Source organism: Heterocephalus glaber, unplaced genomic scaffold (genome assembly GCF_053883595.1).
Source record: "Heterocephalus glaber isolate CG9 unplaced genomic scaffold, H.glaber_assembly_v1.0 deba00001442, whole genome shotgun sequence".
NCBI lineage: Eukaryota > Metazoa > Chordata > Mammalia > Rodentia > Bathyergidae > Heterocephalus > Heterocephalus glaber.
The window spans coordinates 19,526,487-19,546,407 of NW_028258296.1; the positions used below are offsets into that span (position 1 = coordinate 19,526,487).

The following is a 19,921-nucleotide window of genomic DNA, read 5'->3' on the forward strand; positions in this document are numbered from 1 at the left end:
ATGAGGCAGGCGGGGCCCGCAGGGTGCAGAAGCGAGACTCAGAGGCGTCCCCGTCCGCACTCATGTTACCTCCAACCGGACAGGGACGTTCCTGGGAGGAGCAGGCAGGCTGAGTGGCCCACCACGAAAGCAAGCCGAGCCCCTCACGGTACCGCCGGGCCGCTCCAGGGCACGGGGCGCCGGGCCGAGGAGGGATCGATTTGCATTCTCTCGGCTAACGGTTTCGAGGCTGCCATCCTTGACTTCGGAGACCGGCCTGACGCGGCCGCCCGAGCTACAACCGCGGACCTGCCCTCACCCCGCTACCTCGCCTTTGCCCCCGCCCCCGCCGCCGACGTCACTTCCGGCGCAGAGGTGCACCAGGGGCCGGGCGGAGCCGGGAGCGCGGCCGCCGGGAGCGCGCGGGGAGGCGGGCAGGGGGAAGGGGGAGTGTCCGCTCGCTGCTGCCGCCGCCGCCGCCACTGCTACTGCTACTACTGCAGCAGCTGCCTTGGACTTCGCCGAAGCCCTTGGCTCGGACCTGGCCCGGTCTTCTCGCCCGGACTCCCGGCCCCAGCGTGGGGCGCACTGTTCGCGCCGAGCGGTGCAGAAGCAGGAGTTGCCTCGGACTGTGAGGCGGCGGGGACGGCCCCAGCCCCCCGTTCCCCTCCCTGACCCCTTCTTGCCATCGCCCCCGTCATGGGGAACGCGGCGACCGCCAAGAAAGGCAGCGAGTTGGAGAGCGGTGAGTTGAGGGCTGGGTCGGGGTTCCCGTCGTGCGGGCCAGCTCCGACCCCTGCGGGTCGGAGCCCCCGAGGCCGCGGGCAAGGTTCAGGCCTAGCAGCGGCCCTGGAGAGCGGTTCCGGGGGCCCGGGCCAGCTGCCTTCCTCCCCCGCCCCTCCCTCAGCGCGGGCCGGAGCCCAGCGCCTGGCCGGACGGAGGGAGCAAGGGGCCTGGAGTCCCTTTCGCGCCGGAGCGAGGAGGACCGCGCGAAATCTGGAACACTTCCCCAAAAATGGTCCGGGGAAAGAAGTCTCTGTGTCCCTGCATACCTCGATTATTCCACTCCCAATACCGGATCCCCTCTTGGGAGCTACAGGTAGTGCTGTGGACAGAGTTGGCTCTTTTCCCACCATCACTTGAGGCCAACCCAGGCTTCTCACAAGATGAGGGCTGCGCGTGTGGCTGTCTGCAGGTGAGGTTAATCCCGAATCTTAGAGATCTTCCATCTCCAGAGTTGGGATGGAAACATACGCCAAACTGCACCTTTATATATTAGAGAAAAAGGCGGAGCAGGTTTGCTTTTTCTATAGACAGCCAAGAATCTGCTGCGATGCCTGTAAAACTTCAAAGTCTTTTGGAGTTGGAAGTGCTTCCAGAACACAGTTGATTTCTTCTGAAAGCTGAAAGCGCGGGCATTCTACACTTCACATCAAACAGTAAAAAAAAGTCATGAAAGTCGAGTTCCTTTATGACGATGTGGTTTTATACACAGATACATGTGTAAGGGAATGGTTGTGAAAGAAAACAGTGGTATGCCTTTGTAAGTCATATTTGATTTTATAATTCAGAATGACTAAATAACAGTATTTGCTATTTGTTGTATACCAGGACATCTCAGCATTTGAAGTGAACCTGGTAATTTAGTCAGATTCATGTAAATAATGTTTCTATGGTCGTAACAATAAGGCTAATTTTAATTCAGCTTGAAGAAAACAGCGTTTAACTGTAAAAGGATCAATTTAGGATTTAGTCATTCATTTTGTTTAATGTGAATAATGAGATCAGATTATGGTTTATATGTCATCAGTAAGATGTGTTAATTTTTAAGACCTGCAGAAAAGTTTGATGAACTGTCATACAAACTATTAATGAAATTGCTTTTGTATGTAATACGGAGAGTTTTAAAAGCCACAGTAGAAGTAGAACTTACGTTATTTTATTTTTAATTGCTCAAATGTTATAACCAACTGTACAAAAGTGTAAAGAATGCAGAATTATTTGTATCTGACAAATTGTCATTTCCCTGTTAATTTAAAGTTCTGTTAAAGATAAAACTTTTGCTAATAGTATTACAAAAGTGTTTGATAATTAAATCATGTCAGTGATTTCCATTAGCATGGCCTATCCTATACAGTGTTTATATTTTTAATAGCCAGAGTACGCCTTTTTTTTAACCTATATATTTTTGTTACTAAGTTACCAAAGCAGTTAGACCTTAAACATTAACTTGAAACTTTTGGCTGTGACATAATTTTGAAATATTTGCAGAAAACAGAGTGGCAACCTAAATATATTTTAATTATTTTTATGAATAAATTCCTTCCAGAGTTCTAGATCTTAAGTATGTTAGCCAGCTTTTTAGGTATTGATGTAGCTAATATATCAATGTAATGGTTAGAGTTAATAGTCAGGACAACTCTCACCATTACATACCTATTCTGTGGTTTATTTACGGAAACTGAAAGTCATTATAATAATTTGAAAAAAATGATGTGAAGTGACAACAAAAGGTAGCAGGTGATGTTTCCGAGGGAAAGTTATTTGAAATATCCTGTGTTGATCAATGTTTGTAGTTTCATTTGGAGCAATATTATCAAGTGTATGTTGCTATTCTACTGCAGTGAACAAAGAAATTGTATTGTTTTAAAACTTAGTGAAGAATGACTCTTATTTCATACCTAATTGTTTTGTGTATTTTTCAGAAGAAATACTCTTGAAACTTTGTTCTTCAGAATTAAAATGTAGTTAAAGTTCAGTTGACACTTAGAATAAACTAAGAAGTATAAGTGATCACAGAGATCAGCCTGTGTAATCATTCCATTTGAAAGCCAATGTACCTGACCTCTGAGGAAGCTGTAGTTGAGATGATACTGTTAATAATGACACAGAGTATGGAACAGATCTGTTACGTTGACTCCATTTTGCATCACTAAATAATCTATACATGTGCTTTCACAGTATTTACCAAGTGTTTTAATTTCAGTTGGGGACCCTGTAAGCAAAAGCTTAAAACCTTTACCATCTCGTGTGAGAGAGAGATGTACCTGTAACAGTTAACTGAAAGGTAAAATGTTTAAGTGCTAACATTATGAAAGTAAAGTTAGAACTCTGAAAATTACCAGTAAATGTTTAAAGAATTGGTTTAAAAATATCAAGTTGATTAAGATTTAAGTTTCTTTAGGGCCAAGCCTCGCACAGACAGGTGATTCCAGAGCTTAGTTCTAGAAATACTCCAAAAGAATAAAGTACTCCAGAAGAATAGAGATAATTGACAAGGGGTTTGGCTGGCTTTGACTATCTGGTGCCTGTGTTGTCCTCTGTTAAAACCAGCTTCTCTAATACATGTGACAATTTCCTGGGCTAAGAGGTGAGAACCAGGGAAATTCCATTCTCGTGTCCACAGTTTCTGGAGATAATATTAATTTGGATACCTGTTGTTCTGCTGTAGCAAACTAGGATACTGTATTGATGTAGCTCATATGTCAATGCAATGGTTAGAGTTAACAGAATAACTCACCATACCTGTTTTATGTAGTTTAAAAAATTACTCTTGAAAATAAGTGCCTTAAAAATTTGAATGGAGTTATTTAAACATCACCTAAAATATAGAAGCATAGAAGCATAAACTTAGAAAACTGTGATAGTTCAATTCTGAGATATTGTAAACTCTTGTCATTCAAGATTGTTTTACTTATTCTGTCTCCCACCTTTTACTTACCAACAGTCACCAACACAGAAACACAGGCAATTCTTTTAACTTGGAGGGAAATTTTTATTTTCTTTTAAACATTAAGTCTACAGACTGCCTATGGGGCTTTGTACTACATATTCATAATAAAGGTGTTGAAGCTTATGGATGAGAAGTGTTGATGAAGTTTTGGATGTAGATTCTCCCATGATTGCAAGTGGTAAAGCTACCCTGCAGCCTAGGGGTTACATAATAGTCTTTGATTGTTTTTCCAGAGAATCTGTTTTAAGAGCTTGAAGGGAAATAGAAATTAACCAGAGAAAGTCACCAATAGATTATGTTCAACAAAAAGGCAAGTTTCTTAACTAAACTTTTTTGAGAACTGATAATATGCCTGTTTCTCCAGCTGCTTCCTATACAATATTCTACATAATCTTTCCAACTTGGTGAAGTTGCTCAGTTATTTCTTGGTATACAGATGAAGAAATGGAGGCTCAAAGAATTTAACTTATTTAAGGTTGTAAAGCAAGTAGGTCAAAGAGCAACATTTGAATTTAGGCAAGCTAACCCCAAAACCACAGTTTACATCAAGTAGATTAGACTTTGTTTCAGTTTATTGTCAGTTATAACACTTTTTGGTTGCTTTCAATAATGGCTTTATTTCAACGTATTAAATATCTTACGTGAGAAAGATTATTTTTCCTGTACCATTCTCTGCATTCATTTTCGTTACCTGTAAACTGAGGATGAAATTACCCTGAAAGGCTTTTCAGATTCAGCATGGTAAAATTTCAAATTAGCATAAAGAACTAATTTTATATACTTAAAGCTTCAATTGTTATTTTTTCTCATTTGTAAATATATACATTCTCTTCCTGTTAAGTAGCTAGCCAAAAAATTTTTAATTTGTATTAACATTTAAAGAATATTTAGAATTTCTCATTTTCCCATAGATTAGAACATTGTGCAACCCAGCGTCTGTGATGATGGAAATGTTCTCCAGTTGAGCGGCTGAAATGTGGCTAGTGCCACTGAAGAACTGAAATTTAAACTTTTAGTATTTGGTATGTTGCACAACACAGGTGTGGAACAAAGCTGCTTTGCCTATAATAAAAATGCTAACCTTTCTGTAATTTTGCTAATTTGTGGGTCTTCGTCAAGTATGTGTAAAGGAACAAAATTCTGAATTAGTTTTTCTCATGACATTTTCTACAAATAGCCATTTATAAACTTAGTGAATGAATTTTTATAATTTAGTAATTTATGTATCATTTACAAAGTTAAATTTTTTTTGAGCTGTGCTAGAATTAAAATTTTATAGTTTTTAATACTGAATTTCAGTGAATATACTTTTATTGAAAAAGCTTTTTGTAGACTCATTGATTAATAACAAATTTAATGATCTATCTTATGTCTTTAAACCTTTATTTTTCAGACCTATTTTTAGTATGATCAGTAGCAGATATTCGTTCCAGTTCAGTAGATTGGCAGAGGTATTTGGGAATGGACTTCCCAAGTCAAAACAGTTACACAGTTTTTATGATAAATGCTTACGATCTCATCTAGTTTGATGGTTCTATAATTCTTTTTGTGCACATTATTTCCTGTATAAAATTATCTCATATTCAGGAACCATTTTTTCTGTTCTTTTGCTCAGGGTCCTTTGCTTAACATATAGACAGATTATTGCTTTTCATTGCTAGCAGCATGAAAGCCAGCATAGGAAGATAAGCCATACCTGAGGGACAGAAGCAGCACTTGAGAAGATCCTAGGTAAGCCAGGATAGTTATTAGATCCTCTCAGACAATAAAGAGTAAACCACAATTAATTTTGATATTCTGTTGTATTAATAAAATAAAATAAATCAATTAGTACAGTTTATGACATTGTGTCTAGATGTCAATAAATGTTAGTATGCATATGTGACCAAATTTCTTGAGATGAATAAATCTTAACTTTAAATAAAAAAATGTTAAATAGAAAAATGTGGAATTTATGAGAGGTAGAGATACATAATACTACATTATTTTAAGTTTTTCATCCTTTAAAAATATTCCCTTGAATATTCTATATAGTTCTTTTTTGTTTCATTTATTCACTACACATAAGCTAATATGTGACAAACTATGTCATACTATATGAACAAAGACTGAATAAGACACACCTATACTAGTGTTCCTGTACTCCAAAAGGGAGAGACAGATAGCAAATGATTTCAAAAATTGTGTGGGGACTGTGTTACTTTTCTGTCATTGCTGAGACAAAATACCTGGCACCAAAAGTTAAAGGGGAGAAGGTTTATTTGGCTTATAGTTGATAGAGGTTTTAAATCCATAATTTGCTGGCTCCAAGGCAGGGATGGCCAACAGGCATTGCAGAGGAGAAACAAACAAGGTAGCAAAGACAAGAGAGCCTTCTGACTCTCTTATCCCATCCTGACTACACTCACGTGCAGTGGTTTAGTAGCCATATGCCCTTAATCCCATGATCACACATTCCAGATTCAGCTACCTCTTGACCACACGCGGCTTTGGGGGGGGACATCCAGACCCAAACCAGAACAGGAACCAAGGGAAAGAATGGTCATTGTGTTGGGTTGGGGAGGATAAGGTTAAGAAAGGACTTCAAAGCAGGATGAGCCGTGAATCGGACATTGGAAATGGAAAATTACCAGAGGGATTGCAGGAAAAAAGGTATTCTGAGTAAAGGGAGCAGAAAGTAAGCAAAGATTCTGAGGACTGAAAGAACATGACATATTTGAGATAAGGAAATAAATTGTCCATTATGTCTAATTGATAAGAGTATGGGGTTGATCGTAGAAAGAGGGGAGATTGTATAATGAAAGATGAGATTGAAGAAATGGACAGAGGCCCACCTAATGGAAAGTTTTAATTTTATCTTATAGATACCAGGTAGCTATCAGAGACTTTAAAATTAGGGATAGGTGATAAAATTTGGTTTTCAATAAACTTTCATGGCAGTATGAAGATGAATCACAATGGAGTAAATGAAATGGAGACAAGATTTCTGGGGTAATTTGGGTGAGGGACTTTGACAATCTGAACCAGAATGGTAGAGGTAAGGTGGAGAAAAGAAACTGAAATAGTAGAAATTTGGAAAATAGAAATGAGCAGGCTGTATTTTATAACATGTGGGGAGTGGAGAAAAGTGGGAATTGATGATTATAAGGATTATACTGAAGTTTTTAGCTTCATTATTTTGATGGATAGGTTGTGATGCCAATGATAGTAAATGAATTCAGGGGAGAGCAAATCTGGTGAGGGGAGAGGGCATACTGAACTTGGGATTCTTGATTTCTGAGAAATAATACCTGATTGGTTGTTGTATATGTGGATTGTCTTTCTATTCTCCTGGCATAGTCAAGGGACATTCTTTTACTCTTCTTTTCAAAGCCAGCTGTTTAGAAACTAGGAAAGCTATGACATTTGGCATGACTTCCATAAATTAAGAACTATAACTACTAAAAGTTCAGTCTTGTTAATATAAGTTTGCAACCTTTTATTAAGTGTTAAACTGGAATGGGGAAAATACTGTACATATAAAATTTAGTACTCATGTTATGTACTAAGTAAATACTAGTTTTCTTCCCTTAGCATCTTTTAAAATAGATACTGAAAACTTCAGATGTAATTGTAAGAACATGAAGTGAAAGTAAGAAAAATTTAAATTCTGTTTTCTAATACGTTCTTGTACTTATGTTTGGATACGTATTTTAATGTCTCCAAGCTATAATATAAAATTAGGCATAGATTAAATGATAACTTTGTGATCTCTTCTTCTTTCATAGTCCAGTGATTCTGTTATACCAAAAGAAAAAATATATATTTAAAAAGTTGCAATCAGCTTCAATATGAGCTCATAAGTATGAGGTAACATATGTAGGGAAAAATTTTAACCTACACTTAAACAATAAGAGTCTCTAAATTGTGACCTAAGAAATTTATAAATCACTGTACTGATCTTGAAGATATTCTCATATTCTACTACAGGTAAAGGAACCATCTAAATGTTGGCTAACAAAATAGTCTGCTTTAAACCTTAGCATATATGTAGTTGTGTTTTGCATATAGCAGAGCCAGAGAAAATTTAGGGGCAGCTTATATGAGTAAGAAAGTGGGAGGAATACTATATGAGGATAGATTAAAAAATAAAACTCTTCAACCTGGAAAAATAGGGGCTACATGAAGCATAGAAAATCAAGTGGAATAGGCAGAGAAAATTTGGAATTATTCACCCAAACTTCATACACTAGAACCTATGTACTATTCAAGACTTATAAAAGATAGTTGTAGTGTAAATGAAAGGAAGTAACTTGGTATTAACTGGGCTTTGAGAAAATATTTGACTGATTAGTCATCACTTACGTTTAAAAGTGAAAACATCAGTGCTTATAAGTTCAAGTAGTATTTTTAACAATTTAAAATGCTAGAAAAATTTAATACTCTTCAAAAACTATGAGTTTTATAATCCCTCTGGGCTCCCTACACCTTTCAAAATAATCATCAATGTTCCTAAAATAGATCTTTTTCTTACTAATATTAACATTTACTACTATTATGCAAATAATACAGTTTCCCTTGATATAGAGGTATAGTTTAAATTCCATTTAGTGTATTTTTAGTGTATGGGATGGGGATAAAGAGTTGCCTTCTTGTAGTTCCTAGTTGAGTGAAAGATTTGGATATGTAAAAGCCCAATTATCATAATCTTGCAGGAAGTACAGTATAGGATATTGTCTGCAGTAATTTGTTTTCACTTTTCTGTTATGATATAAATTAGATTCAGTAATGCTCTGAGTCTAAGCAGGTTATTAATCAAATTTTGAATTATTTTAAAGACAAATGCACTAAGAGAATTGAAGAACTGGCATAATTGAAATTAGTTCTGCCTTAGAAACCCAGTGTAGATTGCATATCTTTTATCTGATTTGCTATAACAAGGTTTAGGACTCAGGCTTTATGACCATAGTTCTATGTTATATTTGGTGATTTCACTTAAAAAAATTTTATAAAATAACTATTGAATCTAAACCTTTAAGTTTTTGGCAAGTGTGCCTTTTCCGTGTGAACTTTGTCCTCATAAAATTAGACTGTTTTGAGATTTGATTTTTTTTAAGGCACTACTTTATAAAATGAGTGTTCAATTTCTGTACTGTATTATTCTTAAGTAGATTACCATGTATGAATAATGCTATGAATACTCTTGTGTGTGATTTTTGGTAAATATATGTGTTTTTATGAATATGTATTTGCTGAATATATTTTTATACACATACACATACATTGTGATGGCTGAAGCTTATTTTGACTAGATTAAGAGACTCTTGGAGAGGTAATTGGATCATAGAGATATTATACTCATCAGTGGATTAACATACTGATGTTGATGGCTGAAAGTGTAGCAGGTAGGGTCCAGGTGGAAGTTGGTTTTTGCGGGCATGGCAGTGGAGAGTATATTTCTTACTGGCACTTATTCTATCCTTTTCTGCTTCTTGGCTGCCATGAAGTGAGTAACTTTGCTCCAGCACATCCTTTTGCTGTGATGTTTCTGCCTTGGAGCCAGCCAACCATAAACTGAAACCTCTGAAACCATGAGCCAAATTAAACCTCTTCTCCATTTAGTTTTGGATGTCAGGTATCTGGTCTCAGCAACAAAAAGCTGACTGCTACAGAAAATTGGTACCAGAATAATAGACTCTGAACTGAAACCTCTGAAACCACGAGTCAAATTAAACCTCTCCTTCTTTATCTTCTGGGTATCAGGTATTTGGTCCCAGCAGCAAAAAGGTGACTAGTACAGAAAATTGGTACCAGAAAAATGGGATTGTTGCCATGACTATGCCAGACTCTGTAGTTCTGAAACCTTTAGAATATGGTTTGGAAGTGGAGCTTGGAATAATTTAGAGATATGGCCTAGACAAATTCTTGAATGCTGTAAGTAGAGATTGACAGGAAGTTCTTGTTTGAGTTCAGAAGGCCAGAATACTGATAGGAGTGCAAACAGTAATGTCCAGGCTCAGGAGATTTCAGATGGAAACTGTATTGGAAATTGGACTAGAGACCATGTATGTTTCATTCTTGCAAAGAACTTTTACATTTGCCCATGTTTTGAACTTTGTGGAAGGTTAATTTAAAGGCTGATCTGGTGGAGGAAATTTCAAGGTAGCTCAACATTCACGTTGTTGCATGGGTACTGCAGGCTGCTTTTAATCAGATTTATATTGAGCATCAGAACAAAAAGGAGAGTAGATTTGAAATACTTAAATTTTGACCTGAAAATTACCATGTATAAAGTTGGGGCCAAAGGAGGTATGATAGCTGTGTAATTAGCACCATTAATAAGAAATCAAGTACACTGAATGGGAACCTGACTTCTTTCTCCTAAGCCAGTTCCAGTAGTGACACAGGCTAGTAACCAATCCTTTAACATATGGACCTTCGAAGGACATTTAAAATCCAAACCAGAACATCCATATACACACAACCGGGCTACGTTATTCTCTAATTATGACAGTGTACTTTTTCCCCTTTCAATCATTATAGGTTTTTTTCCTTTGTCTTATTGCCCTGGTTAGGATTTTCAGTACAATAGTATGTAGAAATAATAACAGGCATCCTTGTCTTAATACTGGCATCATTGAAAAAGCTTTCAGTATTTTGGCTTTAGGTAAAAATATTTGAAGATACCTTTTATCTGATTATAGGAAATCATTTCTATTCCTGATATATAGATAGAGAGATATATAGATTATAAATTATTTCATTTATAAACTAAATATTATTTGATTTTATGTATACATTTTGTTATTGAGGATTTTCTGTCCTATTTTGTCCTTTCTTTTTTTGCTTTTAAAGTAATCAGATGGTTTTCATATTCTAAGCATCCTTGCTGTTTGCTTGTTAAGCATTTTCTCACTGGGGATTTAGCTCAGTGGGTCTGCCGCCTGCCTTGCAAGCATAAGGTCCTGAGTTCAATCCCTAGTATCCCCCCAAAAAAAGAATTGTTTCTCTTCTCTTAACTTTTCTAGACATTACAGAGTTTCTCCTTGACTTAATATAGTATATAAAATTATTACTTTTACAGGTTCCAAGATAAGGTCTTTTTATAGACCACTATAATTGGACATCCTCTCCTTCCATTTTATATGGTTTTATTTTCGTGCATATTCTGCATGTATATAAAACTCCATCATGCATTATTATGAATGTTCTTTGTTAACAATGTTTATTAATTTATAATTACCTACATATTTGTTCTTTTTGTTGTATTCATTCCTGCAATCACTCCTATGGTGATTTCTCCAATTACTGTATATTGCGTGAGCCTAAAGAAATGTAAGTGTATTTATTTTAGTGAAGGTATTCTGGTGATGAATTATATTGTATTTTTTTAAAAATGGAATTGTCTATTTGTTATAACATTTCAAGGATATAAACAGTATGTTCTAGGTTGAGAATTCTTCTCTTTAAACACTTCAACAGTGTTTCAGTGTTTTGTTTTCCATTGTTCTGTTGAAAATTCAGCTGTTAGCCTAATAACTACAATGCCTGTTTAAAAATTCTATACAAATCTTAGCAAAATATTTTTAAAGTAATTTATTTTGACAGGATAATTTTCAAATAAAAGGACAATATATTCAGTATATTTCAGTGGAATGAGTTTTCAATTAATAGTGGATAGCCAAAGACAAAGTAGTATCATGTTAGTTTATAGTCTATAGATTAACAAATCTTAAATATGTATGTCTTATTTCATGCCTGCATAGTTAAATGGAAATATATTCTTATTTTCTTTAATTATCAGCAAATATAAATTTATCTAATTGAGAAAGGAATTAAATTTTTCTGTCTCCCCTAAATTAACTAAATTTAAGAATTTAGAAGCTGACTACTTAGGGGAATAAAGGTCACTTATCTGAGCACTTAATATTATTGACCTGATGTGTAGATCATAGAGAGATACAAAATCTGATGAAAGTGTTCTCAAAAGAAGTAATAGGTTTCAGTATTCACATCAGTACTCTTATAGTTATTTTTAGTATTTTTTTTCTCATCTGCAAAATGCAGATATTTCCTAGTTGTGAAGTGTAGAAGTTGTATGTGTTTCTCTTGGCCCTCAAAAGATGATCAATAAATAATAATTACTACTTTTAAGGAAAATTCCTAACCATTATCTGTATTGATTAGGTTCATTTTCAATAAGTTGCCAGTCTATGGACAAACAGAAATGGAAAATTAACCTGCTAGAGTTAATGCTGTATTGACTTATAAAGAAGTGATTTGTATTAATAGCCAGAAGATTACTGAGAATAAAGAGATGGAGAATCTTAGCCATCAAAACTTTAATAATTATAGTTTATAGATTTTTAGTATACATATCTTTCACTTCCTTGGTTAAATTTTTAAGTGTTTTATGCTATTATGAATGGGATCATTTTCTTAATTCTTTTTAGATGGTTCTTTGTTAGTGTGTAGAAATATCACTCATTTTTATAAGTTGATTTTATATCTCTCAGCTGTACTGAATTTACTTATCAATTTTAACAGTTTTTTGGTGGAATCTTTACAGTTATCTATATAAGATGTAACCAGCATATATAGGCAATTTGACTTTATCCTTTGCTGTGTTTGGATGTCTCTTATTTGCTTCTCTTGGTTAATTGCACTGAGCAGAACCTCAGATATTACGTTGAACAAAAGTGATGAGAATGGATATCCTTATTCCTCATCTTAGGGAAAAGGCTTCAGCTTCTCACCATTGAATACATTACCTGGTTTATTGTTATATATGACCTTTTATTTTTATTGGGAAATATTCCTTCTATACCTAATTGGTTGAGTTTTTATCATGAAAGAATACTGAATTTGTCAGATGATTTTTCTGCATCTGTTGAGATGATCATATGATTTTTTGACCTTTATTTTGTTACTGTCATTAATCACACTTTATTGATTTATATATGTTGAAACAATCTTACTTTCTCAGGGTAAATCCCACCTTGTCCCAGTGAGTAACCTTTTGATTTACTATTGAATATGGTTTGCTAGTGTTTTGTTGAAGGTTTTTGTCATCTGTGTTCATTAGTGATATTGACTTGTAGTTTTCTTTTTTGGTAGTATCTTTGGATTTGGTATCAGAATGATTTGGGAATTATTCTTCAGTTTTTTGGAAGAGTTTAAGAAGGATTGGTATTTAATGTTTAAATGTTTGGTAGAGGCAAAATACCCAATACCCAAAGTTAAAGGAGGAAATGTTTATTGTAGCTTACAGTTTGTGGAGGTTTCAGTTCATAGTTGGCTGGTTCTAAGGCAAGCTGGCATGGCAGAGTGGTGTCACCAAGGAGAAAGAGTTCATGGTGGGAAGAAGGCAGCAAAGCAGTGAAGAAGCAATAGCCAGCCTGCCTTTTTTCTGTCCCTTTATATCTAACCAGGTTACCCGCCCTTTAGGTGGTGATATCCACACCCAGGGTGGGGCTTTTCATTATCCAGACCCAGAACTGTGCCAAACCAGTCAGTGGACTAATTTAGTAATCACATACTTTAGATCCAACCACCTTTGAAAATCCCTACATATGACCACATAAGGCTTTGGGGTGGGTTGAGGGCATCTGTAGACACAAGCCATAACAGAAAAATTCAGCTGTGCAGACATCTGGTCCAGAGATTGGACCATGGATTGAACCCATGGAGCTCTGAGCTTCATCCCCCATAGTTTTTGGGTTTTTGGGGGGGTTTTTTTGGTACCATATATCGAACTCGGGACCTTGCGCTTACAAGGCAGGCACTGAAACCACTGAGCTAAATCCCTGCCCCCCTCAATAGTTTTAATTTGTTTTTCTTTTTAAGGGACAAAGTTTCACTAGGTCCTTGAGCAGTGGTAAAAGCAGGAGGTAAAGGCAGGCCAGGGAGCTGGCCAGCATCAGTATTTACAGCTTTTCCCCATCCCTCATAGTACAGTTTGGTCTGAGTAGGAACCCTTCTGGGAACTGCCCATGGGCTGGCCAGGGATCTAGGTTGCTCACTCAGCTCCTTTGCATCATCTAGAAACAATCACAAACACTCCCATGCCAATACTCCCACCCTGTCCAGCTCTTACCCCTGTCTATAGAAAAATTGTCTAATTGTGTAATTTCTTAGATTGTTTAATTTATGTTCATAAAATTGTATGTAGTACTCTCTTCTGATTCTTTGTATTTCTGTTACCAGCTGCAAAGTCTCCTCTTTTATTTCTGATTTTGTTTCATATGCTCTCTTTACTTAGTGTAGCTAAGGGCTTATCAAATTTGTTTATCAAAAACCAACTCTTATTTACTTTTATCCTTTCTATTGTTTTTCTAATATTTTTGATTTATTCCTGCTCTTTGTTACATTCTTCCTTCGGCTAACTTTGAGCTTGATTTGCTCCGTATCATTTATTTCTCACAATAACCCTATGTAATGTTTACTATCGTCATCAGTGTTTCTAGTAAGAAAACTAGGACTTGGAGAAGGTAAGCCTGGTCATATGTTTATGCTGTTATTTACACTTCAGATTTCTTAGGGTGATAAGTTCTGTTCCTCTGACAAACATCATCAGTAACCCTAGAATTCTTTCTGTTGTAAGGGTATTTTTTTTTCCATATTCTGTAGCATTGGAGATGAATGTACAGCATGCGTGCTGCAGTGGGCTGTTTGTTATTATTGAAAGCTCTAAAAGGTTTGCCATCACTGTGCTGTAGTGTTTCCCTCCTCGTGAGTTATCCACTAATTACTCTAAGTATTGCTACTTCCTATTATTGTCTTTATCTCTAACAAATACCTCTCTTCTGAACTCTGGGCCTAATTTTTACTGGACATGATATTTGGAAATTCAAACTAAAGAAATTCCCTTTTCCTTAAATCTGTATTCCCTATTTTGGTGAAAATGGTGATTTTCTAGTCACATAAGTCAGAAATTAGGGATTCATCCTAGATTCTTTCATTTTCCTTGTCCTCTACCTCTTACTGATGACTTAGCCTTATCAACAATTTGCCTTCTCATTTCTAATTTTTTTACTGCTACCTTAATTCCTTTCCAGGATATCCATAGTAATTTCTTAACCAGTCCCTGTTTTCAATTTTCGTAGTCAGTCTTCTAAATCTGATATGAATACTGCCTGCTTATAATTATTTTTATAGTGTGCTATTGCAAATGGAATAAAATTATTCTTAGTGTAGTGTGTAAGGCCTGTCATAAATTAGCCTCTTTGTCTTGTATGATTTCCTCGTCACTCTTCATAATACCTTTAAAGGCACAATAGGATATTATCATTATAGCAGCAGTGGGATTACTGACTTTAAAACCAAAAATCTAAGTATTTAGAAGTATGCCCCAAACAAAATGAATCTTTCTGTACTGCTAGCTCATGTTTACTAAGATCTGATAATTTTTTTATCACTTTGATCAAAACAAGCCAACCTACTGTGGAAAAATGTATTGGGTTAGTTCTGAACTAAATCAAAATTATTTTGTCTGCTGTTTCTGTTTAAGATTATTTATAGTAATAGCTTGTACTAGTATGGATTATTAAAGATATACTCTTTACCCATACCTTTTTTGCTTTCTGGAAGTCTCTTTACCTCCTTCCTTTACCAAGTTAACCATTCCATTCCTTATGCCTGAGGAAGGCCTTTTCTGATCTTCCCAAACTGCATTAAGGTCTCCTACTGTATGTGTTCATAGAATCATGCAACACTTTTCACAGCCCAGTCTTTAGCATTGAACTCTACTGTGTTTTTGTTCATCACAGAAATCTAATATATAACATGGTGCTTTCCAAATAATGGGCACTCAAAATACTTGAGGAGTAAATGAATATAGTTTTCTTGATAGGCAAAAGAGGATAGATATGAGATATTTTTTCAGAGATATTTGTTTTAAATATAGTCATAGCAGTTTAGGTATATCTGAAAACTACTGTAAGAAATACCTGTTGATATTAAATAATGTAACAACTAGTACTTACAATTGTTGTATTTATTTCTAATATAAGATTGTGAAAATAGCCATCAAAGTAATTCTGCTTGGTGGTAGAGAAAACTGTATCCTTGGAAATAATTGCAAATGTGCATTTCAACTTCAAGTCAGGGTTACTTGTTAGTACTTTAAAAACAGTGTCTTAATGAAAAACTAATATTGTAAGTTTTGTAAGCTTGACTCAAAAACATATTAAATTATGATTAGTTTTGCAAAATTGAGACATGGCATTGGAAGTAAATTTCTATCTTACAGTGCACAATATCCTACTGAGTGGATTGTGTCTCAGCTGTGTCTTGCCTCCTGAGATTCCTTCCCTAAACTGGTTTTCCAGTCTTGTTATCTATTCTTTCAGTACTCATCTAATAAATTTATTTTCTGATTATAATTACTAGTGTCAGTTGTTTTCTCTATTTTCAGCTAATAACCCTGACTAGCATAGACGCTGAAGAAGATTCTGATTTGCATATGCTCCTAGAAAAGGCAGGCTTATTTGTATGTACATCTGATAGGGCTCCCAGGACACCAGTGAAAAGTACTCTGGATGGATAGTTGGTGGTAGAAATCACAGAACTTGTAAGGCAGATTGATAGGGCAAAGAAATGTTTGTGTGGAACAACTCTTTAAGTCAGTGTTGAGAATTCCTAAGAATGAAGTATTGGCAGGAAATACTTTCATTCCATAAAACAAAGGATTAATGTCCCGAAGAAAGAACATTTTATAAGCCAACAAAGAAAGACAAAAAATGTAAAAGGAAAGAAAACCATAGGAAAAATATGAATGACTATACACTGACAATGAAATTCATTTGATCAATTGATATATGAAAAGACAATTTACCACACTTGTAATCAGTGAAATGTAATTTTTAATTCAGATTAGCAAAGATGAACAAACCACACATGTGTATGAGAAGCATATTGTGTGTAAATTGGGATAGCCATTCCTGAGATGGCTTGGTTATCTTAAATAAAATTAAAAATGAGTATAAAATATGGTCCAAGAATCCCCCTTTTAGGCATCTTCTGAATAGAAGCACTTATATATGTGAAAAAGAAGCGTGTAACCCCCCCAAAAGGAGATAAATATTGATGAGGATATAAATATTTCTGCACATTGCTGGTGAAAATATGAGATGATGCAGATACTTTGGAAGCAAGTTTCTCAGTATTAAACATTGAATTACTATATCTAGTAGTGCCACTTCTGGAACATATCCAAGAAAAAATAAAAACATGGTCTATACAAAATTTGTACATTAATATTCATAGCAGTGTTATAATAATCATAAAGTAGAAACAACTGATAAATAGGTAAACAGAATATGGTGTACCCATGCCATGGAATACCATTCAGCAATAAAAAGGAACAAAATATTGAGACCTGCTACACCATGGGTAAACCTCAACGTGATAAATGGAAGAAGTGAGATATGACCTTATATTGTTTGATTTTACTAACAAAAGAAAAGGTAAATTTGTAGAGACAGATTAATAGTTTATGAGAGAAGTGGAAATATGGAGTGACTGCAAATGCACATGAGGTTTTTGGGGGGGCAGGGTTAATAGAAAAAGTTCTCTAAAATTGAGTAGTATTAATGATTGCACAACTCTAAATTCACTGAATTATGTACTTAAAACATGAATTATATGGTACATAAATTTCAGCTCAAAACTAAAATGCTTAATATCTATATATGCATATTGTATATATATTTGTCTATATATTGTTTATATGTATATATCCTCAATCTACCACTTTTGCACTGTACCCCCAGCCCATATTTTCAGAGAGGGTCTCACTAAATTGCACAGACTGGGCTCAAACTTGTGATACTCCTGACTCAGCCTCCCAGAGTGCTGGAATTACACGTGTGTGCCATCATATCTGGCTTCTTTATAAGTAACAGCATAGCCTGAGAAGGTAGACCAGCATTTGTGTGGGGGGTAGCTGGATGAAATGATGGCTAGAGGCATATCATGATGTTAGAGATAAAATGGAATCGAGGTGGGTCATGATTTATGTTATCGAATTAGTTGTAATAGTGGTAACTGCAGCTAGCCTTAAAGACCATCAGTAGAAAACCCAGTTAAAAAATAAGCTACATTTTAAAAAAGGAATTTGGGGCCGGGGATGGAGCTCAGTGGCGCCATGTCTGCTGGGCAAGCGCAAGGTCCTTTGTTTGATTCCCATACAGGAAAAAAAAAATTAAAAGAATTTGCAAAGGGATATATAGAGCATGGCACCATCCAAATATATTTTTTTAAAACAACGGTACTGTATATATTTTCTGTACAACCATGTGTGTATAGTATAAAAAGCAGACTTGCGGGCTGCAAGCAAATGCAGAATAATGGTTGCTTCTAAGAAGTGGAATAGACAAATCAGTGAGGATAATACTCAGAAGGGCTGCTATTGTTATTTGTGATATTCTAATTTCCAAACAAATATATTCAAAATTGTATAATTAAAAAAAGAAAATAACACTAAGAAGAATCAGGCAACCAGTGAGTCCGTGAACAAGAAGAGGCTAATGTCCCCGAGCAAACCCAGCCGATTCACAGAAGAGCAGGAGATCAATTGTCCCAAAGGCTGCTAATAAATTGTCTCAATGAGGACTGCCGAGTGGCCATTTGATTTAGCAATGTAAAGGTCAACAGTGACTGTGACGAGAGATACTTGCGGGAAAAAAGTATAAAAACAATAATTGTCTTGAAGCAAATATTCTGAAATATTAACAGTAGTACTTCTGGTTATGGAGAACAAAAGAAAAGAAAACCAAAATCTAAGAAACAAATAGAACCATCATTGTCTTTGGTTACCTAATGTAAAGTTGTAAAGTGAAGGAGAAGAAAAGTCAAAACAATGGCAGTGATAACTCTGTGAGCCTAAAGCAGACTGGGACAGCAGTGAGAGAACAATGCTGCCCTTTAAAGTCACCAACCTTCAGAACAGTGTCAGTGACCGCAGTAGGGAGTCCTACAATTCTGCCTGGAATCAAAGGGGTCTTAAGAATCACCGTATTTTATTGGCAGGGTCTACAATGTTATAGTAACCCTTCCAGAGTAAAATACTTAAATTTTTATAGCCACATGACACATTCTTACCACTCTCTTCTATTTCTTATTCAACAATAATCTTCACTTATTAAATTTTTCTCTTTTTCATACCTACTTCTTCAGTTGAAGTGGGAAGTCACTTTGATTAACTAGCAGCTCTTAAAAAAAATAAGTTTAGGGCTGGGGATTTAGCTCAGTGGTTCCACTGCCTGCCTCGCAAGCGTAAGGTCCCGAGTTCAATTCCTGGTACCAAAAAAAAAAAAAAAAAGCTTATATATACATATACAGAGTAGTTCATGTATGAAATAGTAGAAGAATCTAAAAATTGCTCTTGTTTTCTGAATATATATTTAATGAATTTCTTACTTGTAGGTGGCAGCAACCCAAGTCAAACTGATTGAAACAGAAAGGGAAATAATTTTCTAAAGTAACTTCAAAGTTCAAGTGGTAAAATGGATTTCAGGGGTTGCAGTATCTAAGAACTCACATGACCATTAATTTATGTCTCTTCCTGTGTCTCTCTGCCTCTATCATCTCTTTCTCTTACCATATTGATATGATGGTTCTTTCATTGTTTAGAAGCTGGAGCTGGAAGTCATTGAAATCTTCCTCCTGGGAAACTTATTTCCATGACCATGCTTGCAATTAGAAATGTATATTCTAAATATCATAGAAACAATCCAAGACTTTAGGAACAGGGAGTCCAGGAAGCATATTTTATAGCTTTTTAAGCTCGTAATATTACAGAAGGGGAATGAGAAATGTGCAGAATGAGCCACTTTGCAGTACCAAATGTCATTCACTGTTTTGGTCCCTTACCACCTCTTTATACCCTTCTACTGATGGTTCCAAATGACAAGGGCAATCGCAGTGTACTACACCAGAGTTAATGCTACTGTCTTTCATATAAATGAGAATACGCTCAACTTTTAACGAAAAAGAGAGATCCAGAATTTCATCATTCCTTGTATCAATTTCTGGGTGATAGTCACTCATGTCATTTAGTCATAGAATCACCTTGATTTCTGTAGCCCTGGTGCTACGTTATAATGTAAAATTTTGGGAGGGAGAGTGAAATATATATATATATATATAAAATCAGAACAATGACTAGTTACTATTACATTTATAACTTTATTGTTCACTTCATATTCCCACTGCCAACATATAAGCTGC

General features: G+C 35.8%; 1 protein-coding gene across 2 annotated transcripts in view; it reads left to right on the plus strand.

Moving 5' to 3' along the window:
* The first annotated feature begins 386 nt into the window (after positions 1-386).
* Positions 387-19,921, plus strand: part of Prkacb (protein kinase cAMP-activated catalytic subunit beta) — a 114,908-nt gene continuing 95,373 nt past the window's right edge. Inside the window, exon 1 of one of the 2 annotated variants that reach the window (XM_004841377.4) lies at positions 387-724. In XM_004841377.4, the coding sequence (XP_004841434.1) occupies positions 679-724 (46 nt within the window). In that variant the 5' untranslated portion in view covers positions 387-678. The remainder of the gene's footprint in view (positions 725-19,921) is intronic. The other variant, XM_087212981.1, reaches the window with a different exon arrangement.